General features: G+C 52.9%; 1 protein-coding gene across 6 annotated transcripts in view; it reads left to right on the top strand.

Moving 5' to 3' along the window:
* The window catches only part of HECTD4 (HECT domain E3 ubiquitin protein ligase 4), a 218,577-nt gene extending 194,657 nt beyond the window's left edge, over positions 1 to 23,920 (top strand). For 4 of the 6 annotated variants that reach the window (XM_031001130.3, XM_031001134.3, XM_031001133.3 and 1 more), the window contains exons 62-76: positions 613 to 820; positions 4,721 to 4,944; positions 5,036 to 5,187; positions 7,415 to 7,521; positions 8,258 to 8,381; positions 11,245 to 11,435; positions 12,844 to 12,990; positions 13,657 to 13,776; positions 14,448 to 14,603; positions 16,189 to 16,292; positions 16,569 to 16,790; positions 19,825 to 19,991; positions 20,373 to 20,568; positions 20,846 to 21,068; positions 21,585 to 23,920. In XM_031001130.3, the coding sequence (XP_030856990.2) occupies positions 613 to 820; positions 4,721 to 4,944; positions 5,036 to 5,187; positions 7,415 to 7,521; positions 8,258 to 8,381; positions 11,245 to 11,435; positions 12,844 to 12,990; positions 13,657 to 13,776; positions 14,448 to 14,603; positions 16,189 to 16,292; positions 16,569 to 16,790; positions 19,825 to 19,991; positions 20,373 to 20,568; positions 20,846 to 21,068; positions 21,585 to 21,721 (2,478 nt within the window). In that variant the 3' untranslated portion in view covers positions 21,722 to 23,920. Of the gene's footprint in view, positions 1 to 612; positions 821 to 4,720; positions 4,945 to 5,035; positions 5,188 to 7,414; positions 7,522 to 8,257; positions 8,382 to 11,244; positions 11,436 to 12,843; positions 12,991 to 13,656; positions 13,777 to 14,447; positions 14,604 to 15,299; positions 15,474 to 16,188; positions 16,294 to 16,568; positions 16,791 to 19,824; positions 19,992 to 20,372; positions 20,569 to 20,845; positions 21,069 to 21,584 lie in introns of those variants that run through there. The other 2 variants (XM_055359144.2, XM_055359145.2) reach the window with 2 other exon arrangements.
* The last annotated feature ends 1,814 nt before the right edge of the window (positions 23,921 to 25,734 follow it).

Genomic DNA, 25,734 nt, shown 5'->3' with positions numbered 1-25,734 from the left:
TTTTTGGTGTTGCCATTGGCAGGAGGGATGGTCACTGAGCAGCATGAGAATAGACTCCTGCCATTCTGTCCCAGGTGATTCTGAGTTTCAGATGACCTGCATGCTAGTGAGTCATAGTTCCACTTCAGGATCCCATGTATTTCTTAGGCCTCGCTGTTTAGAAATCCTGCATCAGAGCCTTTCTGTGCTTTTGCATAACAGTAAGGTAGGGAACTGACATGCATTACTCTCCCAGCAGGCTCTGCAAGGAGGGTTGAAGGATCAAGCAGCTGGTTTCTTTCCTAGAATCACTTCTTTGAATCCATCATCCTCCTTCGTGGGGACTTCCTCAGAGTTAGGCATGAATTTTTCCTCCCTGGGAATCAGAGTAAAGCCACAGACCTGGCCGGGGTTTAGTGACAGAGATTTCAGGTTGAGTCATTTGCTAAAAGTCACTGTTGTTGGCCTGTGGGAGAAAGTTTCCCAGGAGGTCCAGCTCACCAGAGTAGGGCAGCTTTCACATCTCTCCAGATGAATAGAGGGTTTCCAGGAAAAGGTGGGAGGGAGAAGTTCACTCACACTGAATGACTGGTCAAGCTACTCAAATCCTGACCCTGTTCTCTGTTCACACAGATAAGATCCCGAGCCAAAATTGAGAAAATTCGAGCAAGTTTATTTAACAATAATGACTTGATTGGTTTGTCAAGTTTGGATGGTGAAGATGAATTGATGGAAATGTCAACAGAAGAGATTCTAACCGTGTCTGTTGTAAATCAGAGTCTCTTTGATACTCAAGGGAGCCCAGGGTTAGAAGATTATTTCAATGATAAGTCAATTAAAGGTGGGTTCTGGATTTGTTTTTAATCTGTAGACTTTTTGTGGAGCAATTTTAGGCTCACAGCAAAAAATCTGCATTAAAATCTCCTCCCCTCCCCAGCGTCCCCTATTTTTAACATCTTGCATTAAAGAGAAATTTGGCAGCTACTCCTGGGTTGCAGATTTCGAAAACAATTCAGAGAGTGTTGGTGAGATGGCACAAGAGGCTCCATTGTTTGTCAGTGGGGGCTGATTGTGTGCATCTTTGTATGATGTGAAAAGAAATGTTCCCCCTTCTCCCAGCTGTCAGGGCACTGAAGGCCATGGGGGCAGCCCCTGCCACAGGCCTGCCGCCTTCCAGCTGGAGAGGCTACCAGGGGTGGCTTTGCGCCGCCTGCAACAGGCTTGAATGTGGGCTTGTATTCAAGTCATTTTTTCCTTTTTGTCTAGCCAGGCTTCCCCTGGTTCAAGTGCAGTGTATTTATTTTGTTCTGTCCTGTGCAGCTAGAACACTGCTGGTAATTATTTCATCATATGCTTGAGGACAGCTCATGCGTCCCCCTTGTAAACTGACTCCTGGGAAAGAAACAGTTCCGTCCCTTTTTTCTCCGAAGTCCCATTTGCCAGCTCTTTTGCCATTCTGGTGGCTCTTTTGTGGAGCAAATTCTGCTTCCCCACTAATTTTTTTTTTTTAATTCCTCTTTTTTTCCTTTTTTAATTCATTTTTTCTTTTTAAAATTCTTTTCTTTAAAAAAAATTATTTTATTTATTATTTGTACAGAGAGGGTCTTCCTATGTTGCCCAGGCTGGTCTCAAACTCCTAGGCTCAAGCAGTCCTCCAGCCTCGGCCTCCCAAAGTGTTAGGACTATAGGCGTGAGTCATCACACTGGCCTTAATCTAATTCTTTAATGTTTGAAATTTCATCTTAGAGTTGCTATGTTGTTCTATGTTTTTGAAGTATAAAATTGTAATCTTTTTTTTTTTTAAGACAGAGTCTCGCTCTGTCACCCAGGCTGCAGTGCAGTGGTACAATCTCAGCTCACTGCAACTTCCACCTCCTGGGTTCAAGCAATTCTCCCTGCCTCAGCCTCCCCAGTAGCTGGGATTACAGGTGCATGCCGCCATACCCAGCTAATTTTTGTATTTTTAGTAGAGACGAGGTTTCACCATGTTGGCCAGGCTGGTCTCGAACTCCTGACCTCAGGTGATTTGCCCGCCTTGGCCTCCCAAAGTGCTGGGATTACAGGTTCACGCCGCCATACCCAGCTAATTTTTGTATTTTTAGTAGAGACGGGGTTTCACCATGTTGACCAGGCTGGTCTCAAACTCCTGACCTCAGGTGATTTGCCCGCCTTGACCTCCCAAAGTGCTGGGATTACAGGTGTGAACCACTGTGCCCAGCCAAAACATGTAATATTGAGTAGAGGTTTTGTTGTTTTAAATTATTACCCCAGGCCGGGCACGGTGGCTCATGCCTATAATCCCAGCACTTTGGAAAGCCGAGGCAGATGAATTGCTTGATCCCAGGAGTTTGAGACCAGCCTGGTCAGCATAGTGAGACCTCGTCTCTACAAAAAATAAAATAAGCTGGGCGTAGTGGCGTATGCCTGTAGTCCCAGCTACTCAGGAGGCTAAGGTGGGAAGATCACTTGAGCCCAGGAGTCGAAGGCTGCGGTGAGCTGAGATCACGCCACTGCACTCCAACCTGGGTGACCCCATCTTTAAAAAAAAACATGGTTACCCCAATCATGAAATCTGGAAATGTTCCCTCAGAGGTAGGATCAGGGTGAGGTAAGTGAGATCTTGGGTACACAATTTAATGGGGCTCCAAAAAACTCAGTCAGTAAGAGAAATAATATTGTAGTATAGTTTTTTTAAAGTCAAAATTAAAGTATCCATGATCAGCAAAGTGTTAAAATTTTAAATAAAGATAGGATCAGCATTACTGATCTTTTTCTCTTCCTCAGGCTCTGATATGGGTCAGCACAGCACTGTAAATATTTGGCTCATCATGGAGGTTTTTTTACGTTAATTTTTTTTTTTTTTTTTGAGATGGAGTCTCACTCTGTCGCCCAGGCTGGAGTGCAGTGGTGCGATCTCAGCTCACTGCAACCTCCGCCTCCCGGGTTCAAGCAGTTCTTCTACCTCAGCCTCTTGAGTAGCTGGGACTACAGGCACTCACCACCATGCTGGCAAATTTTTGTATTTTTAGTAGAGAGGGGTTTTCACCATGTTGGCCAGGCTGGACTCGAACTCCTGACCTCAGGTAATCCTGCGGAGGCCTGCCTCGGCCTCCCAAAGTGCTGGGACTACAAGCGTGAGCCACCGTGCCCAATTTTTTTTTTTTTTTTAGCTGACGAGTGCTACTAAATAATTTTGACTGATTAAAATACTGCAGTAAAGTATTGTTTATCTTGATGACTGAGGTTTTTGGCATTTTCTTAAATCTTGCCTGGCATTGAGCAAAGACCTCGGTGGGCTCACCCTGGTCCCAGCCTTGTCCCACACTGGCGTGCGTTTTGCCCCCTCAGCTCTCAGCTGCCCCCAAAGTCGATGTCAGGTCTGCTTAACAGGAAGCCTGAGGTCTTTCTGCCATGATTATCTTTCCCAGTCTTCTCATACTTAGATACTGAATTTTAGTTCTAGTTCCTGGTTCTTTTACAGTCATACTTTCCACATATGGTACCTGGTCTTTTGGTACGCATGGATCTGCCTCATGGTGCCAGGTACACTCCTCATGTAAGGGTTGTTTGTTTCCTTTTTTTTGTTGTTGTTGTTGTTTTTTTGAAACAGTCTCACTCTGTCACCCAGGCTGGAATGCAGTGGTACCATATCGGCTCACTGCAACCTCCACCTCCTGGTTTCAAGTGATTCTCATGCCTTAGCCTCCTGAGTAGCTGAGAAGACAGGCACGCGCAACCACACCTGGCTAATTTTTGTATTTTGCTTCACCATATTGCCCAGGCTGGTCTTGAACTCCTTACCTCATGTGACCCACCTGCCTCAGCCTTCCAAAGTGCTGGGATTACAGGTGTGAGCTACCGCACCTGGCCTCATGTGAAGGTTTTTAACTTGTGACTCTGCTAGAGTCAGCTGAGGTCTCAGCCTCTCTCTTCCACACACCTGCCTCTCCCACCCTCAGCCCAGATATGCTGGAGTTGCCACAACTGGGCCTGGCCTAGGCCAGACTCCCCCGGAGAGGGAGCAGTCCAGAGGGAATGAGGGGCCTGGGCTGCCGGGAGAAGGGAGTGATTCCTGAGAGCATGCAGATGGGTTCATGACTGGCCCTTAGGAAAGGTGAGAGCACCTTCTGGAGTGCTTGTTTGGGGACAAAAAAATATTTTTTCTGGTGCTTGTAGACAGTTTTTTTGTATCTCAGAAAACTTTCTTTTTCACCTGCTCATTGCGCCAGTTTTGAAGAATATTTCCTACGAATGAGATCACCTGTTTAACAAGTTGTACTTCCCACTAAAAATACTTGCTGGCTATCTATCCTCTGGGATTATTCTAGACTAAACTGCTATGATAAATAGCCCCAGGAGGACAATGGCTCAAGTCCAGTGGAAGTTAATTCCCTGCGGATATAAGAGTGAGGGTGAGCACTGAGGTGTGCCCACCCTCGGGGAGGGGCCTGTCGTCCCCAAGCAGCCAGGTAGGGGCCAAGTGCAGAGGACAGCAGCCTGGCCCCCATGTGGCTCACATCCCACAGTGACCATGGTTGCAGGGCCGCACCTTACGGCAAGGAAGGCTGGGCATGTGCTGGGCTGTGCCCAGAGAGGGAGCCAGGCTTTGGTGGGCAGCTCTTCCTTCCACTAATGTCCATCCACTGCCCCTTTCAAACAGTGTTTGGAAACAGAATGCTCGCAGGGCTTGTCCCGATGCATGTTCACGGCAGAATTGTTTTGCCCCCTCTCCATCCAACAGGGGAGAAGCTGGTGCCCGGAGCCAGAGAGGTTCTGACGGAGATATTTAAGAGTTGTGCCCATTCAGAGCAGACGCTGAGCCTGACACCAGCGAAGCCCATCAGAGTCTCTGACATTTATCTTAGCAAAGAGCAGATCAACTCCCAGACCCCAGGCAACCTCCTCCACCTCTTCTTCACCAATGTCCGGCCTCCAAAAAAGGTGCTGGAGGATCAGCTCACCCAGGTAGCTGCCCGTCCCCACCATACCCAGGCCGGGCCTTGGGTGCCCTGCAGGGCGAACCTGAGAGCCTCCCCGCTGCCTCTGTGCTCCACAGATCCTGAGGAAGTATGGCATGCCAAAGCCCAAGTTTGACAAGAGCAAGTACAGCAAGGCCGGGAAGGAGCAGCACCCCGTGAAGGTGGTGAGCACCAAGCGGCCTATCACCAAGCCACCCGCCAAGGACAAGGCCGTGCTCAACAGCGTCAGGTGCGTGCCCCAAGGAGCCTGGGCAGCCCGGCCTGTGGGCAGATGTGGGGGCGGCCTCCGAGCAGGAGCCTGAGGGGCGGCAGCTCCTCTGGAGGAGCCTGGTGTCAGGCCTTTTTTGTCATGCTTTGTCGCCCAGGCTGGAGTGCAGCGGCCCGATCACAGCTCACTGCAGCCAGGCTCAAGCGATCCTCCCACCTCAGCCTCCTGAGTATCTGGGACTACAGGCGCATGACACCTCACCTGACTAATTTTTTTAAATTTTCTGTAGAGATGGGGTTTCACCATGTTGGCCAGGCTGGTCTTGAACTCCTAGGCTCAAGCGATCAGCCTGCACTGGCCTCCCACAGTGCCGAGGTTACAGGCGGGAGCCACTGCGCCCGGTGGGTGTCTGGGCCCTTTCTGCTGAGCTCCTTTCTCAGTCCTCAGCTCCATCAGGTGAACATCAGAGTTTCATTTTATCCACAAGTGTGGTCAGATTCTGACCATGAAGGCTGGAAAGCCGGCCCATCTAAATGAAGACAACATTTAAAATGTTCTATATTTTCTTTAATCCTACTTCTTTTAGTCACACAAATAATGCATAGTTATTGTAGAAAGATTAGAAAATGCATAATGCCTTAAGCCCGGGAGTTCAAGACCAGCCTGGGCAACATGGCAAAACACCATCTCTACAAAACAATATAAAAATTAGCTGACTGTGGTGGCATGCACCTGTGGTCCCAACTACTCAAGAAGCTACTCAAGAAGCTGAGGCAGGAGGATGGCTTGAGCCCCAGAGGTCGAGGCTGCAGTGAGCCATGATCACACCACTGCACTGGTGACAGAACGAGACCCTATCTCAAAAAAAAGAAAAAGAAAATGCGTAGTGCCTATTGGAAAAAATTAAATTGCCCCTTGCATAGCAACTACTTTTAAGTACATGACCTTTGATTTATGCCTATGTATTATTTTCTTAAGTTTTGAATGACTAAAATAGTACAAGATTCAAAAGCAGATGCAGTGAAAAGCCACTCTTCCTCCGGACCATTCTTAAGCCTTGAAGCTCCCCTCCCTGAGCCTGCAAGGTTACTTCTGTAGCTTTTGGGAAGAACCCTTTCCATAAATACAGAAGCAATTCTATACATATGCCCAGTGTTGGGTACCATACACAATGTCCATACCTTGCCATTTTTATTTAATACTAATTTTGGAAATCATTTCAGACCAGTACAAAAAGAATTCCCCATTCCTTTTTTAAAAAATAGCCTCATAGGCCGGGCGCGGTGGCTCACGCCTGTAATCCCAGCACTTTGGGAGGCCGAGATGGGCGGATCACAAGGTCAGGAGATCGAGACCATCCTGGCTAACACGGTGAAACCTCGTCTCTACCAAAAATACAAAAAAATTAGCCGGGCGTGGTGGCGAGTGCCTGTAGTCCCAGCTACTTGGGAGGCTGAGACAGGAGAATGGCGTGAACCCAGGAGGCGGAGCTTGCAGTGAGCCGAGGTCACGCCACTGCACTCCAGCCTTGGCGACAGAGCAAGACTCTGTCTCAAAAAAAAAAAAAAAAAAATAGCCTCATAACATTCCATGTGTGGATATGCATATAAATTTAATAGAATATTCTTTAGATACGGGTCTGTGACTCTCGAGTACACAGAGATGAAACCTTGATAGCAAAATATTACCCAGCAAGAATCTCTAGAGGAATTTTTTAACCAGAAAAATAAAGGTTTTTAAAAGTTAATTCATTATGTAGAAATGGTGTTTTTCAATCAGCACTGTCCCATAGTACTTTTCTGTGCTGGTGGAAATCAGTGCTGTATCTATATCCGTGCTGGTGGGTACAGCAGCCCCTAACCACAACTGGCTATGGGGCATTTGCAGTGTGGCAAGGGTGAACAGGAACTGAATTTGTGATTATATTTCATTTTAATTAACCTTAGGTAGCTACATCTGGCTAGCAGCTACCTTATTGAACAGTGTAGCTCTAAAATATATAGAAAGAGTGTTTGAAAAGAGTCTCTACAAGATTTTTCATGTTTTAAGGCACGGATATGTCCTTGTAATTTGCTCAGTGAACTTTTCTCACTCAGAACAAAGGCGGTCTTGAACCCCCCCACCCTATCTGAGCCCTAAGCCCTAAGTTGGAGGAGGGAGCAGGAATGAATGACTATGAGGCTGTGTATTTCCTATCGGGAGGAGGTGTGAACATGCATTAGTCTAATTCCAGTGCTTTGGTCTACAGCAGGACTGCCTTAAGTGAGAAGAAGCCAACTGTGAAGCCAAAATCACCAGAAAAGAGCAAACCAGATGAAAAGGACCCAGAAAAGTCACCTACCAAAAAACAAGAAGGTGAATGAGCAGACGGGGCCTGGAGTGGGCTGGGACCTACTTCCATCCTGGAGACTAGGCACCCCCCGAGGAGTAGGCCTCTGCTTTTCCCGACTGGCCACTCCTACTGGGATGGCCTCTGCTCTGGGCTCTGGGTTCCCTGGGGTATCAGGCAGGGCAGCATTTCCAGAGATTCTGGGAAATATTCCTGGCCAGGGATCGCCCCTCGATGCCATCTTTGATGACCATGAACTTGAGGAAGTAAAATAGCAGTTCCAGAAACACCACATGCCCAGGATAAAGAACAGATGATTGTGACTGAAAAGTGAAGCTTGGGAAAGCTGCATGGACGCTTTCTTCTAGAAGGCACTGGCCTAAGCTAGTGGCCTGTGCTGGGGCAGTAGAATGCAAGCCTCCAGAAAGGCCCAGGCAGCATTGGAGAAAGCTATTCTTGTTGTCTGGAAAATTGCTTTGTCAGTCGGGGATGTTTTAGAGATTCATAGAAAGAGGGGATGTGGGAAACTGCAGCCTGTTGAGGGAGACAGAGCCCTCGGGGGCCTGGGCACATGAGGGCTTATGAGTATCCTGTGCGCAGTGGGTCACAATGGCAAATGACAATTCCCAGAGTTACGGGAGGGAGAGGGGAATTAGATGGGTTGGGCCATAGGGGAGAGGCTGTGGTGAGAGCAGAGCACGTTGGAGGCGCGCGATGTGCGCAGGTCTCACCAGATTCCTCACACTGAACCCTTTCCACCAGTCCCTGAGGAAAAATACCTGACGCTGGAAGGATTTCACAAATTTGTTATTGACCGAGCCAAGCAAGACATCCGTAGTGTCTGGAGGGCGATCTTGTCCTGTGGTTACGATCTTCATTTTGAGAGGTAAGAGGGTTACCCCTTGACTCAGTTGGCACCTTGCATAGAAATTGTTTTCAGCCAAGAGCATAGTTTCTGAGGAGCTGATCCGTCTCCCCTGTTGATAATGCTTTCTGAGTTATTTCATAATTTCTGAGTTTTTTCCTAAGTGCTAAATGGGTTTTCTAACCCATTTGTAAACAAACCTGTTCCTTCTCTCCACACTCCTGACTTGGAGACTGTGCTGGTCAGCTTGGGCTGCCGTGACAGGACACCACACACTGAGCTTAAACAACAGAAACGTATTCTCTCTCAGTTCTGGAGGCTGGAAGGCCCAGATCAAGGTGTCAGCAGTGCTGGTTTCTCCTGGGGCCGCTCTCCTTGGCTCCCAGACTGCCACCTTCTCAAGGTCCTCACATGGGGTCTTCCCTCAGTACCTACCTGTGTCCTAATCTCCTGTTCTTACAAGGATACCAGTCCTGTTGGATTAGGAGCCCACGCTGATGACCTCTTTTAACCTGAATCACCTCTTTAAAGGCCCTGTCTCCAAATGTAGTCACACTGAGGATTAGGGCTTCAACATACGTATCTGTTCGGGGACTGGGAGGACACAGTTCAGTCCCATAACAGTTTCTTACCCCAAAGAACCTTATCCTCAGAGTCACACTTTGCCTCGAGTCCACATTGCCCTCACTCCTTCCCAGGCAGGGGCACAGCTAGGCCACAGCTTGCCAGGGCTCCAGGGCTAAATATGGTTTCCCCTTTCTAGCTATAAGTGAATCCCAGGCACTCCAGAAATCACCCTGCCCTGCCCTCCCTCTGGCTCACGCACGTGTGCACATACACACACACACGCCCCTACTCAGCCTTGTCCACAGCAAGTGCACCCAGCATCAATCAATGAAAATGGCTACCAGGCCAGGTGCGGTGCCTCACACCTGTAATCCCAGCACTTTGGGAGGCATGAGGTCAGGAGCTTGAGACCAGCCTGGCCAATATGGTGAAACCCCGTCTCTACTAAAAATACAAAAATTAGCCGGGCATGGGGCACATATAGTCCCAGCTACTCAGGAGGCTGAGGCAGGACAATCGCTTGAACCCAGGAGGCAGAGGCTGCAGTGAGCCGAGATTGTGTCACTGCACTCCAGCCTGGGCGACAGAGCGAGACTCCATCTCAAAAAAAAGAAAAAGAAAATGGCTACCAAGGCTGAGCATGGTGGCTCACGCCTATAATCCCAGCACTTTGGGAGGCTGAGGCGGGTGGATCACCTGAGGTCAGGAGTTCGAGACCAACCTGATCAACGTGGTGAAACCCCGTCTCTACTACCAGTCAGATGTGGTGGTAGATGCTTGTAATCCCAGCTACTCAGGAGGCTGAGGCAGGAGAATCGCTTGAACCCAGGAGGCAAAGGGTTGCAGTGAGCCAAGACTGCACCATGGCACTCCAGCCTGGCCAACAAGAGCCACACTCTGTCTTTAAAAAAAAAAAAAGTCAGACGAGGTGGCTCACACCTGTAATCCCAGCACTTTGGGAGGCCATGGCGGGCAGATCACCTGAGGTCAGGAGTTCAAGACCAACCTGACCAACATGGTGAAACCCTGTCTCTACAAAAATTAGCCGAGCGTGGTGGCGCACGCCTGTAATCCCAGCTACTTGGGAGGCTGAGGCAGGGGAATCACTTGAACCTGGGAGGCGGGGGTTGTGGCGAGCTGAGATTGTGCCATTGCACTCTAGCCTGGGCAACAAGAGTGAAACTCCAACTCAAAAAAAAAAAAAAAGAAAAGAAAAGAAAATGGCTACCAAAACATGCTTTTTTTAAAAATCCATTTTCAGAATTGAGAAATGCTTTACTGCTTGGTGCCAGCCTTTTGTACCATCGTTGAAGGCTCAGAGTCAATCCCTGAATGGATCTTGCATTATGGTGGCAGGGACAAGTTTTCTGAACTTGTTTTAGAAACCCTAGCACTTTGGGAGCTGAGGTGGGAGGATGGCTTGAGCCCAGGATTTCAAGAACAGCCTGGGCAACACAACGAGACCCCATCTCTACAAAAAAAATTAAAAATTGGCCGGGCGCATTGGCTCACGCCTGTAATCACAGCACTTTGGGAGGCTGAGGCGGGCGGATCGCAAGGTCAGGAGATCGAGACCATCCTGGCTAACACGGTGAAACCTCGTCTCTACTAAAAATACAAAAAAAAAAATTAGCTAGGACTAGCGCCTGTAGTCCTAGCTAGTCAGGAGGCTGAGGCAGAAGAATGGCGTGAACCCGGGAGGCAGAGCTTGCAGTGAGCTGAGATCGCGCCACTGCACTCCAGCCTGGGCGATAGAGCGAGACTCCATCTCAAAAAATAAATAAATAAAAATAAAAAAATAAAAAAATTAAAATTTTAAAATTAGGCGAGCAAAGTGGCTCGCACTTGTGGTCCCAGCTACTGGGGAGGCTGAGGTGGGAGGATCGCTTGAGTCCAGGAGTTCAAGGCTGCAGTGAGCTATGATTGCCCCACTGCACTCCAGCCCGGGCAACAGAGCAAGATTTTGTCTCTAAGGAGAAAAAAGTTGTGTGACACACTGCAGGCTGATGCTATTAGGAGCTCCTCCTTCACCCTCACGTGCTGCTGCCGACACACAGGAGTGAGGCATGGGTGGGTGCATGGTGCCACCTCCCAGAAGGATGCAGCATTCCCACTCCCACCGGCATGCTTGGCTTGCTTCTTTTGAAAGAGCTTTCCCCGTGAGGAGCTGTCCAGGCACCAAGAAACAACCTGGAAGGCGAGGCTGTCTTCTGAATGTGCTCCAGGAGCTGAGGACAGGGCTCTGTAAGAGAAATGCAACAGTCATCCCGGTGCACCCTGCCTCACTTTGCCCCTCTCCCCCTGTCTCCACCCCAAGGTGCGCATGCATCGATGTCCGACATGCACAGAAGGCCTCAAGAAAGTGGACCCTGGAGATGGACGTGGCACTCGTGCAGTACATCAACCAGCTATGCCGCCACCTCGCCATCACACCCGCACGGCTCCATCCCCATGAGGTGTACCTGGACCCCGCGGATGCTGCTGACCCCAGAGTGGCCTGTCTCCTGAGTATGTGGCCCTGGGCCTATCCCCTCCCCTGCTGCCTGATGCGGGCATGCCCCATGACAAGGGGCATTTACAAGGGCTAGATTCATTTAGACGTCCATCGAACGAACACTTATGAACACCTGCTATGCGCCAGGTGTGCAAGGAAGAGTGGGCTGACGAAACAGGGAGGGCAAGGCAGGGAGCCAGGACTGTGGCCTAATTAGTCTTGGGCCTTTTTTAATGCCAGTGACAACAAAGCCAGGGAGCAGATACAGAAATGCATGGCTGCAGGGAATGCCCAGGCTGCTGCCTGGAGGCCCCACTGAGGCCAGGCTGCCATGGGGAGTGAGAAGCATTTATAGTCTGATAACTTGCAGTAGAGGCATTAGCCTTCATAATGGGGAACACCATGTTTTTGTTAAAAGCTAGGATTGCAGGAAGGCCCATTCAGGTGCCCCTGTGTTTCCAAAGAGAGAAAGCCGTTCTCTGGGCCAGGCGCGCTAGCTCATGCCTGTAATCCCAGCACTTTGAGAGGCCAAGGCGGGTGGATCACCTGAGGTCGGGAGTTTGAGACTAGCCTGACCAACATGGAGAAACCCCATCTCTACTAAAAGTACAAAATTAGCCGGGCGTGGTGGCGCATGCCTGTAATCCCAGCTACTTGGGAGGCTGAGGCAGGAGAATCGCTTGAACCCGGGAGGCGGAGGTTGCGGTGAACCAAGGTCACGCCATTGCACTCCAGCCTGGGCAACAAGAGCAAAACTCCGTCTCCAAAAAAAAACTAGGATTGCACACAAAAAATAAATTGTTAATTCCCAGATGCCTCCCGTTTACAAGGTATTGGCGAGCAGCTCATTACACTCGTCCCAGGGGCTGTGCTCAGCCGCTTGCCTCATCAGCAACAGACGCAGAGCCCTGGCTCTTTCCTGGGTGTCAAGGAGGTAAAGGTGGACAAGAGGTTGTCCTGACTTCCTTCTGTCACAGTGAGAAGGGTGAAGGACTGAAGGGCAGTGTGCCAGTGGCACAGTTTCCTGGTTTTGATATGACATCACCATTGGGGGACACTGGGAGAAATGTACACGGGACTCTTTGTGCCGTTTTTGCAACCTCCTATATTATTATTTCAAAATAGTGAGTCAAAAAATAACATAGTGCACAGCCCTGGCATGGCCCTGAAGGTAGATGAGGGGGCCTTGGACTCCTTAAGAGCCAGCACCTCCATCTGGCCAGCCAGGCCCTCGCCCTTTGTGTCTGCTTGGCATAGGCACAGGCACATTGGGGGCCGCTCACTCACTGACAGCATCTCCAGGGTCCCAGGTAAAAAATCCACCAATCCTGTTCGCAGTGATAGGGTTGCCTGTGTTGCCTGTGAGTCAGGCATCTCAGCCACCTGGCCGAGATCTCAGCCTGACTGATCCTGCGCCCTCAGACGTGCCCATCGAGAGCCTGCGCCTGCGCTTCGCCTTGCTGCAGTCCCTCAACACCACACTGGAGACCTTCTTCCTGCCCCTGGTGGAGCTGCGCCAGACACCCATGTATACCCACAGCATCGCCGCCCTGCTGAAGGAGGCCAAAGGTCAGTGCCTGCGCCTGCCCTGGCCCTGCAGGAAGAGAGAGGTGACCTGCAAGACGCCAGGGCCAGAATCCACGGGCAGCGTCCTTGGGCAGCCCCGCCAGGAAGTTGCCTCCCCACCTCAGCCTTTCATGTAGCAGGCAGGGCTCCTCTGGAGCAACAGGCCCACCCAAGGGAAGTTACTTTAATTATAAAAGTAACATACGCTCTGAAAAATAAAATTATTTTTAAGGTTTTCAAATTAATTAGAAATCATATATGAAGGTCTGTTTACTATCTGGCCTCCGCATCCCTACATCCCAGAAGTGACATTGTTAACAGATGAGTCTCTCTCCTTCCAGACTTTTCTCTTCACATATAAACAGACACATGTGTGCACACACACAGCTTTTTGTCTTTTTTTAAATTAAAAATAGGTATCATTTTCTACATTCCATTTTGCAACTCTAGTTTGTTTGCGTTGTTTCTAGAAATTGGATGTCTCCTGGGAATGACAAAGGGTATATGCTGGGTGGATGCTGACACACCACCCTCCACAGTCAGGGCCCAGCTCTACTGCCACCAGGGGGCCTGAGAGTGCCACACCCAGGGACCGGAAGAGAGTCTTGGGGGGACTGGGAAGGAAGGGACAAAGCCCCACCCAAGCCTCTCCCACGTTCCTCTCCTTAGGGCTGATCTTCTATGACACGAAGGTGACCGTGATGAATCGAGTGCTGAATGCCACTGTGCAGAGGACAGCGGACCACGCGGCCCCTGAGATCACCTTGGACCCACTGGAAATTGTGGGAGGTGGGGTTGGCTGCGGAGAGCAAAAAATGCAAAATGGCAGTGCCTAAACACACTAGCGGATTTCTGGAACATAAAAGAAGGGGGTCCAGGGCTGGTGCAGCGGTTCCTCCTGTCGTTCTGCTGGAGCGCCCTGGTGTGTGGCTTCCTGCTGGAAGGTCCCCTCAGGAGCTCAGGGAAGGGGCATAGCAGAAGGAGCTTGGCTCCCGGGGGCCCGCCCAGCTGCACGGGGTCAGGTGGGGCAGGCTTTGCTCTGATCAGCCATGTGCCTGCCAAAAATGGGGATTCCAGCATCAAAGGAAAGGGAGAGAAGGTCACTGGGGAGGCTCCCCAGAGTCTCTGCCACAGCGTATAGACAGAAGGGATATGCGCAGAGGAAACGAGAGAGGAGTTGGGGGGTGAGGACCTCCCCGAGAGGCAGAGGGAAGCCTCTAGAAGATGAGAAGGGGCCAAGCACTGGGGGCCCAGGAGGGCAGGTTCCAAAAGTGGGAGCCATGAGTGCTAAGGCACAGAAGGCTCTAAGGTGTTCTGAGGGCAGAGAAGGCACAGGGGCCGAGCGAGGGAGCAGGGGTCCAGGGACAGGCACAGGCCTGCTAGGCCCAGGGTCTGTCCTCAAGGGGAGGGGAGAGGGCGGCCACGGCGGGGTGCTTTGATCAGCTCATCTCACTTTCCAGGGGAAATCAGAGCTTCTGAAAACTCCTACTTCTGTCAGGCTGCCAGGCAGCTGGCCTCAGTGCCGTCGTCTCAGCTCTGCGTCAAGCTGGCCAGTGGCGGTGACCCCACATATGCCTTCAACATCCGCTTCACTGGCGAGGAGGTCCATGGCACCAGTAAGTGGTGGCCCGCCAGGCTCCCCGCTGGAGGAGCTGTGTTTAGTGTCCAGCCTTAGCCCCAGCTGCCCAAGACCTCCATTTCCAAGAGTAAAAGCCACATCCTCAGCACTTGTGCTGCAGAAGCCAGGTCTGCACCCAGAGCGGCCTCACGCCCGTGTCCTCCAGACCAGCCCCCTGTGGAAGCCTCGGCCAGTCCCTGCTGGGCTTGGGGACGGCACCTCTGCTCAGGGCCCTCCTCGGTGCTGATTGGCCCCCTCCCCGGGAAGGGCTCTGGCTGAGGAGCTGGTGGGCCTAAAGGCTTGTGTGTGCCCCATGAGAGGCAGGGTGTTGGGGAGCCCTTGGTTAAGATGGCACCATAGCACTCTGCAGGGATGAGGACTGGCAGCTGAGCAAGTGCTCCCTTGTGACCTCTTATGCTTAGCCCCAGACATTCAGGAAACGTGTCCACTGCAGATGGAGAAGAAAGCTAGTTTCTCCACAGCCGGGCACACTGGAAGGAAAGGCTGTCCGGGCAGGAGGGAGCCCCCACCCAGCTCCTTCTCCCCTTTCCTCTGATCTGCCCCCACGGGAACGCAGCTGCCTCCCAGACGGGGGACCCTGGCATCCTATGGGCAGGCCTCCTAGGCCCCTCTGAGAACAGCTCTGGTTCACTGACAGCCCAGACTCACGCTCGACACCTTATCCTTCCCACAGCAGCGAACCTGCCCAGAGTGCCAGCCCTGGCCCATCCTACACATAGGGAAACTGGGACTCTACAAAGCCGAGTCACTTCCCAAGGTCATGCAGCCAGCTGGGGTTCCAGGGTCCAGGCCCCTGGCCTTCCAGGCGTCAGCAGTCAGGACGCTCCTGCTTCTCCTTGAAGCAGAGGTGAGGGCCAGGCCCACCATCTGCCCCTGCACTGGGCCCCCACACTGGGTTTCCACGTGGCTCTTACCAAGCAGGGTGTGGGCACAGCTGTGCTCAGAGCTCCCTGACCTCAGGGTACCAATAGGGAACACAGGGAAGGCCAGAGGAGATTTGCAACAAAACCAAAGGCCCATCTTGAGTGGCGGCAGGAGAGGATGAGCAGTTACCGTTGCCCTTTGCACATTCACACATTTGTCCATTCACTTACGCATTCATCGGACAAACATAAGCCCGGGCAGTGGGGGAGGCAGTGCTGAGTGAAACAGGTGGTCCTGCCCTCAGCCTGGCCCAGAGGGACAGACATGGACCAAACAAGTCCATGACTCAGGCAGGCTTGCAGCTGTGAGAGGTTGCCTGTGTGGGGACCTGCGGTGACCTCACTGAATCTTCGAATGGCCTTCGGGGTAGGTACGGTCACTCTCCCATTTGACAGACAGGTGACTGAGCCTCAGGGACATCTTGCCCTCCGTGGTATCCCTGGGTGGCCCCACTAGTGAGTGGAGAGCAGGATTGGACCTGAGGCCTCCCAGGCCTGGGGTGGCTTCTTTCTACCCCGCCACAGCGGCAGGTAGGCCGTGGAAGGAGTAGCTGCTCCAGCCAGCAGGTGAGAGGGAGGGAATGGTGTCGCCTCCCGCCGGGACACCCCAGGTGCCCATGTGTCTCATCTGTCCTGCAGGCGGCTCTTTCCGCCACTTCCTGTGGCAGGTGTGTAAGGAGCTGCAGAGTTCCTCGCTGTCGCTGCTGCTGCTGTGCCCCAGCTCAGCTGTCAATAAGAACAAGGTAGGCAGAGGCCGGGAGGAGGCTCCACGCCCCCGAGCTCATGTCCGGCACAGTGACTGGGGTGGCGGGGCAGTGTGTGTCTCATCAAAGCCAAACCGTTTCAGAAACCCTCCCAATCTGTGGGGACAGGTCCTTGCCTCACTGGATGGGCAAGCTCTGGGAGCTTGCAGTGACTTCTCTCCTGCCTGCCACAGGGTATGGTGGCTTGAAACACATGTTCCCTGGCGGGCACAGAGGCCCACGCCCAGGTCACCTCATGCCCACCTTCGCTTCCAGGGCAAGTATATCCTGACCCCGAGCCCCATCACCTACGGGGAGGAGCAGCTGCTGCACTTCCTGGGGCAGCTGCTGGGGATTGCAATTCGGGCAGACGTCCCGCTGCCCCTGGACCTCCTGCCCTCCTTCTGGAAGACGCTGGTGGGCGAGCCCTTGGACCCTGAGCAAGACCTGCAGGAAGCAGATATCCTCACCTACAATTACGTCAAGAAGTTTGAGAGCGTGAGTGCAAGGCACAGTTCTGGGGGGGCTGCAGAACCCGGGGCCTCCTCACCACCTTGCTTAGGCCTCCATGCAGGCCCGAGCTCCCTGCTGAGGCTGGGTTGGGATCCCACAGAGGACCTTAGGGGTGTGAGCCATGTGCCAGGAAGGCTTGTTTCATGGGGACAGAGGCCTCTGGCCTCCCTGCTGGCAGCAGAGATTGGAGGTGACATGACCAGCCCTGCTGGCCCTCCCCTCCCACATTGGTGCTCGTTGCCTGGCCATGGGCAAGGGCTCCTGGAGCTGAGTGAACAGGCACTGGGAGAACAGCTGTAGGGGTGAAGGTTAAGAGTTTTTTCAGGGACTCAGAGCACAGGAGTCAGCCCTGGGACCACCTGAGGTCCACCAAGGGGGAGGCGTCAGGATGGAGCCCTTCCTGCCTGTCCAGGGCATGCGTAGGCCATGCACAGATGTTGACAGCATGGTGCTGTTGCCCAGTGCCCCCCTTGAGGGAGATGGGGTCCACAGTCCCTCCGTTCACTCAGTGGCCGTCACTGAGGCCCAGTCACGGGCCAGCCAGGCTCTGGGCACTCGCCCTGTCCTCAGGGAGTGTCCAGGCTCGTCTCCTTCGTGGTGGAGGGCGGAGGGCTTTATTCCATCATCACAAGGCCAGGAGGAAAGTGAGGCTCACCAAAGGGAGGTGACTTGCCCGGGCCCTCACAGCTGGCAGGGAGCAGAGCCACCAGGAGCCCAGGGCTGCCTGCTCTGACTTCCGGGCTCTCCAGCACCACATGCCCTGCAGCTGAGAGAGCCATCCTGGCTGAGTGTGGAGGGCAACGTCCCACCCAGCGCCCCTCAAGGCCACGAGAGTGGACGTCGTGGCTGAGGCCCGGCAGAAGCTGCTTTCTCCTGGGCCTCAGGTGAAGGAGGTGCCAGCTGCTTCTGCCTATGCCGGCAGAATACTCCATGGCCGACTGAGGCACTGCCTGGCCAGGTCTCTGGTCTCTGCCATTGTCCCCCTGGGTCACTCAGGGCAGCCATTGCAAGACAATAGCAGAGCCAGAGTCCCGGATGCCAGTGGCTTCTCGGTAGAAACAGGGATGACAAGGCATTGTCTAAAGGGTGGAAGAACACCCACAGTGGGCCGGGGGTTTATGCGTCTCCTGCACTCCTCCGAGGAGTCCTCCTGGGGCTCTGGGTGCAGCACAGGCTGGGGCAGCAGGGGATGTGAGGCGGGGTCCCAGTAGACAGGCCAGCTGAGGCTTCTGGCTACAGGGATGGCCAGGGCCCCAGAGGGTATGGGATGCAGAACCACATGGTGTTGTGGGGTGCATACTAGAAAGAAGTGCTCTCGACTTGTATCAGTGGAGTGTCTGCGGTGAAGGGGTAGGGAGGTTGCTACTAAGGAGACTCCAGGCTTAGACCCGAATGTCCATCCACCTGTCACTGTCCCCAAGCTGCAGTCAGTCTCCTTTGGGTCCGACCCTGTCATCTCCCTGGTAGCCCAGCAGGCACAGTGCGAATCAGTTTCCCCTGGACCCTGATCCTGGTTGCCAAATGTGGGGAGGCGATAGCCTGTACACCTCCACAGACAGGACTAAGTCAGGGCTGTCTGGTGGCAAGGGACAGAAATCCCAACTCCAACAAGCTTTAGAAAAAAATTGTTTAAAATGAGTTGCTCTTAGGCCGGGCGTGGTGGCTCACGCTTGTAATCCCAGCACTTCGGGAGGCCGAGGTGGGCAGATCACGAGGTCAGAAGATTGAGACCATCCTGGCTAACACGGTGAAACCCCGTCTCTACTAAAAATACAAAAAATTAGCCGGGTGTGGTGGTGGGCGCCTGTAGTCCCAGCTACTTGGGAGGCTGAGGCAGGAGAATGGCGTGAACTCGAGAGGCGGAGCTTGCAGTGAGCTGATATCGCGCCACTGCACTCCAGCCTGGGTGACAGAGCAAGACTTCATCTCAAAAAAAAAAAAAAAAAAAATTAGTTGCTCTTAAAACAAAAAGCATGATGGGTTTGACTTCAGGCAGGGCCAAATCCAGGTGTTCAAACAGTATCATCTGGTATTGGTCTCAGGCCTCTGATCCAGATTGCTTTAAAAAAAAAAAGAAAGAGGCCAGGCGCGGTGGCTCACGCCTGTAATCCCAGCACTCTGGGAGGCTGAGGTGGGCGGATCACGAGGTCAGGAGTTCATGACCAGCCTGGCCAAGGTGGTGAAACCCCGTCTCTACTAAAAATACAAAAATTAGCCAGGCATGGTGGCAGGTGCCTGTAATCCCAGCTACTCGGGAGCCTGAGGCAGAGAATTGCTTGAACCCAGGAGGCAGAAGTTGCAGTGAGCTGAGATTGTGCCACTGCACTCCAGCTGACAGAGCGAGAATCTGTCTCAAAAAAAAAAAGAAAAGAAAAAGCGGTCTGGGTGCAGTGGCTCACACCTGTAATCCCAGCGCTTTGGAAGGTTGAGGCAGGTAGATCACCTGAGGTCAGGAATTAGAGACCAGCCTGGCCAACATAGTGAAACCCAGTCTCTACTAAAAATACAAAAATTGACCAGGCATGGTGGTGGGCGCCTGTAATCCCAGCTACTCGGGAGGCTGAGGCAGGATAATTGCTTGCACCCAGGAGGCGAGGTTGCAGTGAGCCAAGATTGCGCCATTGCACTCCAGCCTGGGCAACAAGAGCAAAACTCCGTCTCAAAAAAAAAAAAAGAAAGCATAATTAGCCTCAAGCAGTCTCTCCCAGCGCACGGGCAGAGGCCTCCAGCGGTAAAGGGTTTCCCATCATAGTCGGTCCATGCCAGTGAGAGAGGATTGCTGCCTCCAAACAGACATGGGAAGAGGCCTGGAATGTGGGTCTCTTTAGCCTGGCCTGGGTCACACACCCGGCCCTGAACTGATGGCAGGTTCTGATTGGCGAAAGCTGTGTCACATGCTCATCTACACGGCCGAGGGTAGACCCCACCAGCTGCGCTTGGGGTTTACCCAGCCACCTGGGGATCAGGGTTCCACCTCCCATGGCCTCATAATGAGCCTCGCTCTGCCTCCACCCTCCAGATCAATGATGAGACCGAGCTGGAGGCCCTGTGCGCTGAGATTGCCTCCCAGCACCTGGCCACCGAGAGCCCTGACAGCCCCAACAAGCCCTGCTGCAGGTTCACCTACCTGACCATGACGGGCGAGGAGGTGGAGCTGTGCAGCCGGGGCCGGCACATCCTTGTGGCGTGAGTGTGTGCGCGTGGCAGGGGCTGGCAGGGGCTGGCAGGGGCTGGCCCGGCCAGCCAGCCAGGGTATGACAGCAGCATCTGTTCCTGGGCAATGACACGAGGACCTAGGTCAGGTGACAGGTGGATTTCACCAGGAGAGGGAGATGAGGCAGGATGGTGGGTGCCAAGAAAGAGGGTCCTCAGCAGAAGGGGTTTACTAAGAAAACAGCAGCTCTGAGGTGGCGGCACCAGAGGCAGGAAAGGACTGGGATGACCAGGGCGGCTGGGCCCCAGGCCTCTCCCAAGAGAGGATCCGGGACCTCTGGCTGAGTGGGTGTGGCCCCCAGACCCAGCCTCTTCGGCGGTGTTCTCCCTCACTTGTGCTCCTCACCCGGGCAGATGGGAGAACAAGGACATCTACGCGGCAGCCATCCGGAGCCTGCGGCTGCGGGAGCTGCAGAATGTGGAGTGCGTGACGGCCGTGCGGGCCGGCCTGGGCTCCATCATCCCCCTGCAGCTGCTGACCACGCTCAGCCCACTGGAGATGGAGCTGCGCACCTGCGGCCTCCCCTACATCAACCTCGAGTTCCTCAAGGTAGACATCCCAGGGCCAGGCTGGGCGGGGAGGTGGTGAGCCCCAGGCGTGCCTCCCTGTCACCCTCAACTCCAGCAGCAGGCATCGGCAGTGGCCTGTCTCAGCTCTGTCCTTGCCGCAGACCTGTATCATTGTCATCATTGTCATCTCCCTGTGCTCACAGCCCACACGTTGCACCCTGCCCCAGGATTGGGCCTGGTCTGCAGACCCCAGGGCTGGGGAGGCACTGGGTAGGTGGGGCTCCAGGGCTCCTGACACCTGGACCTCTCCTCCCCAGGCCCACACCATGTACCAAGTGGGGCTGATGGAGACGGACCAGCACATCGAGTTCTTCTGGGGGGCCCTGGAGATGTTCACCCAGGAGGAGCTGTGCAAGTTCATCAAGTTTGCCTGCAACCAGGAACGCATCCCGTTCACCTGCCCCTGCAAAGATGGGGGTCCCGACACTGCCCATGTGCCCCCGTACCCCATGAAGATCGCCCCCCCAGATGGCACAGCAGGTACCGCCCTCCCCTGGCCATGTCCCAAGTAGGGACACACTAGCCTTTCTCTGTTTGGAACTAGGGCTGCCAGGCCCCATGTGAAGGGAGAACAATGAACAGGAGCCCCACGTGCCAAAACTCAGACATCATTGAGGATTAGGGCCTGGCAGGAACCACCCATACAGGCCTGCTGTTAGATACTTTCTCATATCTTAAAAGAAGCTGAAAATCCAGAATGCTTCAAATCTTCTAACTTTTAAATGCAGAAAAATGGTTAAAAAAAAAAAAAGAAACAATTTGCTGGGCAGACAAACCCATCAGCAGTTTGGCACATGCGCTATCCAGCAGCTCTCTCCCCTTTTCCCTCCAAGAACATCTCGCAGGTTCCCAGGCCCTCATCCCCCTCCTGCTGGGCCCCAGGATTGGCTTGGGGCTACCCAAGGAGGCAAACCTGGAAGCAGAGGCCACCCCAGCTTCCCTGGGAGCCTCACAGATGTGGGCCCAACCCTCTGATGCTGGCTCGGTTTCTTGTAGGTTCCCCAGACTCTCGCTACATCCGCGTGGAGACCTGCATGTTCATGATCAAGCTTCCCCAGTACTCCTCTCTGGAAATCATGCTGGAGAAACTTCGTTGTGCCATTCACTACCGTGAAGATCCCCTCAGTGGCTGATGGGAGGGAGCCCCAGAATTAGGCTGTCACTGAGGCACCCACTCTGATGGCTTGGGAAGCCACCACTGCGGCCCGTCCCTCCAGGGCCCTGCGTGAGGAGTTGGCAACATTTTGCTTTTCCAAACTTTCGTCCACATTCCAGGGCCTCCTGGAAGACTTAACCTTTTGTCTTTGTACGTTTCGTGATGGGTTGGTTCTTTTGCTGCCTGTTTGTGGTCTATTTGTAGGATAGTTTAGTTCCCAGACAGTTTGTGTCTAATCTGATCTTCTTGGACATTGTCCCTCGTGGCCACCAGATTCTAATGCCATAAGGCCCCAGCTGGTTCCCCATCACAGAACCACCCAGCAGGAAGCCGGGGGTACAATGACCTCGGCCACACAGAGCGCTCGTGCTTTCAGCAGAGCGCCTCCACACACAAGCCTGTGGCCAGCCCTGCCCTCCAGCCTCGAGCTGGAGTTGCTCCAGAGGCAGCCCCAGCAGGCCTCCCTCCACATAGAGGTGGCTGGGCCAATTGCCCAAACACATGAGACACACAGGGAGCTTTATGTGTTCATCTTCCTGCTTTAGAACTTGCTCCCGGTCTTGGTTTTTCTGAGGAAAAGCCCACAGTTGTTCCCCTGCCCCTCCCATACCTCCCTATCTGCCGTCTGTCTCTTTGGGCCCTGGTCTGACAGTATTCATCTGAGGCCTCCTCGGGAGCAGGAGACTTAAGGGTTCATCCCGACCTTAGTTCACAGAGCCTAGCTGGGTGCATCCCAGCCGCAGGGGGTGAGAAGACACCCAGAGATGGGGGACAGTGCTCAGGTGGGGGCCTCCTCCGAGACTCTGGTTGAAGAGGAAAGCACATGATTCAAGCCTACCCCACAAAAAAGGAGCACAAAATGCTCAGAAATGGCCCTTCCTCCCTGCAGTGACGTAGGACAAGGGAAAGGGCCACACCCATTTTCAAAAGAGTGGACTGAGGTGCTCTGCTGAATTTGGGGTCTGCTTTAGTGACCCAGACACTCAAGTCCAGATGGAGACTCCAGGGGGGTCCTTCTGCCTCTCTGGCCAGCCCCACCCAGCACTCCCCATCACCCCATGTAAGTGTGTATGCCAGGCTGAGCTGCCTCCAGGCTCACCCACTGCCCCAGTGCATCTTTGCCCCAAATAGGTCTTTGTCCAGTGGTACTTTGTTCATGAGCAGCACAGGCCATCTTGTTGGACACTGTCACTTTGGGCCTTGCCAGGTCTCACAGAATCACATCGCTGTATTTATTGTATAATATTGTGAATATTGGAAGTTTTGAGTGAGTGCTGTCTAGAAGGTTTTGGAGTGTGGATGCTGGTCCAAGAAAGAAGATGTGCCCTGGCCTGCTGGAAAGATTGTGAATTCTAGAGACAGAGCCGTTAGCATCCATCTCCTCCCTGTAACTCTTAGGAAATGCATCAAGGACCATTATAGAAAGGATCCCCTGACCTAAAGATGAAATCGACGTAGGGTTAATCATGACAGCTGCATCAGTTGTATTGGATGCAAGTCAACTCTGGAGGTGAGTGCCCGCAAGCAGTTCCCCTGCTTTGAAAGAAGGTGGTCAGCCCGCTGCCTCCCCAGCGGCCACAGCTCCTTTGAGTGTGGGGGGTCACATCCAGGATGTATTCCTGACAATAAGGATCCTTTTATTTTCATTTCTGCATAATGAAAGAGCCTTTCGATTTATTAGAAGTGGTTTTTCCTCCCTACATCTTTAAATTCTTGGTTCTCTTTAGTCCTCATCCCTTGAATGGACTTGTCAGCTACCTCCCCAGGAGGAGTTCAGAAGCTTCTGTTGGCCATCACTTGAGTAGATGACAAGCTGTAAGGTATCTGCTGCTAACGTGGCTGCTTCTCCGAGAGCACATTGAGGTCCAGACAGATCCAAACCTTGGCCCTAAAAAATGTGTGCTGTAAAGTTACTTGATGTATATTTATTATAATTATTTATGGTTGCATTTAACAAACTTTTCATTCAATCTGATGCTATTTACACCATGCTGTGTAAAGGAAGCTCACTAAAGGAAAAAGTCACACCAATAAATAACCTTCATCTAATTTTGATTTACCTTAAGAGTTGTGTGATCATCTACTCTTGCTGAGCAAGTTCAAAGGCTGGCATGCTTGGATGGCTCTGATATTTAAGTGCTGCCAAGTGGCTAGGAATTAAAGTGTTTCTAATTATTATGGTCTCTTGGCATTTGACGTGATTCTTACTCCGTGAGGCTTTTAAACTACCCTTCCCCAAACCTGACTCTTCAGTCTGTGCATTCCATGTAGAAATTACAAAGGCAGGGGAATCCAAAATCAAAGTTAAACCTAACCCTACATCCCCTGCCCACTTTTTGTCCTGGCAGCTAGTCTATGCGCTTGGGCCTGGTGTGGGCATTTTCCTCAAGCGGATTGTTATCATGGCAGAGTCTGGGCCCCTCTTAGACACAGCTCCTCCTTCAGGAGCAGGCAGTGGATGTAGACCTACCTTGTGCAGAAGGGACATATAGGAAGGAGGTGAGGACTTGCTGAGTCTTGCTGTCCATGATCAACACTCAGGTCCTTGCACAGCTGCCTCCCTGGCCCGGGAGCCCAGGTTGGCTATACTCCGGATAATCTCAGTTCTCTGTGACCTGCTTGTCCCCTCCTACTGTTCCATGGTAGTCCTCACCCAGAGCCGCTTTATTCTCATGCTCTCAACTCCACCTTTCTTGTACTTCATAAACACTAACTTTGGAAGGGTGGCAAGATGGCCGAATAGGAATAGCTCTGGTCTGCAGCTCCCAGCAAGACCAACACAGAAGGCAGGTGATTTCTGCATATCTAACTGAGGTATCTGGCTCATCTCAATGGGACTGGTTAGACAGTGGGTGTAGCCTATAGAGGGTGATCTGAAGCAGGGTGGGGCATCACCTCACCCAGGAAGCACAAGGGGTCAGCAAACTCCCTCCCCTAGCCAAGGGAAGCCATGAGGGACTGTGCCGGGAAGAACGGTGCACTCTGGCCCAGATACTATGCTTTTCCCACAGTCTTCACAACCTGCAGACCAAGAGATTCCCTCCAGTGCCTACACCACCAGGGCTCTGAGTTTCAAGCACAAAACTGGGTGGCCGTATGGGCAGACACCGACCTAGCTACAGGAGTTTTTTCATACCCCAGTGGCACCTGGAATGCCAGCAAGACAGAACAGTTCACTCCCCAGGAAAGTGGGCTGAAGCCAGGGAGCCAAGTGGTCTAGTTCAGCAGCTCCCACCCCCATGGAGCCCAGCAAGCTAAGATCCACTGGCTTGAAATTCTCACTGCCAGCACAGCAGTCTGAAGTCAACCTGGGATGTTCGAGCTTGGTGTGGGGAGAGGCGCCTGCCGTTACTGAGGCTTCAGTAGGCGGGTTTTCCCCTCACAGTGTAAACAAAGCTGCCAGGAAGTTCGACCTGGGTGGAGCCCACCACAGCTCGGCAAAGTCGCTGTAGCCAGACTGCCTATTTAGACTCTTCTCTGGGCAGGGCATCTCTGAAAGAAAGGCACCAGCCCCGTCAAGGGCTGATAGATAAAATTCCTATCTCCCTGGGACAGAGCACCTGGGGGAAGGGGCGGCTGTGGGCACAGCTTCAGCAGACTTAAACTCCCTGCCTGCCGGCTCTGAAGAGAGCAGCAGATCTCCCAGCACAGCACTTGAGCTCTGCTAACGGACAGACTGCCTCCTCAAGTGGGTCCCTGAACCCCACGCCTCCTGACTGGGAAACGCCTCCTGACTGGGAAACGCCTCCTGACTGGGAAACACCTCCCAGCAGGGACCGACAGACACCTTATACAGGAGAACTCTCGCTGGCATCGCGTGGGTGCCCCTCTGGGACGAAACTTCCAGAGGAAGGAACAGGCAGCAATCTTTGCTGTTCTGCAGCCTCTGCTGGTAATACTGGTCTGGAGGGGACCTCCAGCAAACCCCAGCAGACCTGCAGCAGAGGGGCCTGTTAGAAGAAAAACTTAACAAACAGAAAGGAATAGCAT

Source organism: Gorilla gorilla, chromosome 10, assembly GCF_029281585.2.
Source record: "Gorilla gorilla gorilla isolate KB3781 chromosome 10, NHGRI_mGorGor1-v2.1_pri, whole genome shotgun sequence".
NCBI classification, from domain to species: domain Eukaryota; kingdom Metazoa; phylum Chordata; class Mammalia; order Primates; family Hominidae; genus Gorilla; species Gorilla gorilla.
This window is presented reverse-complemented; position numbering and strand designations above follow the sequence as displayed.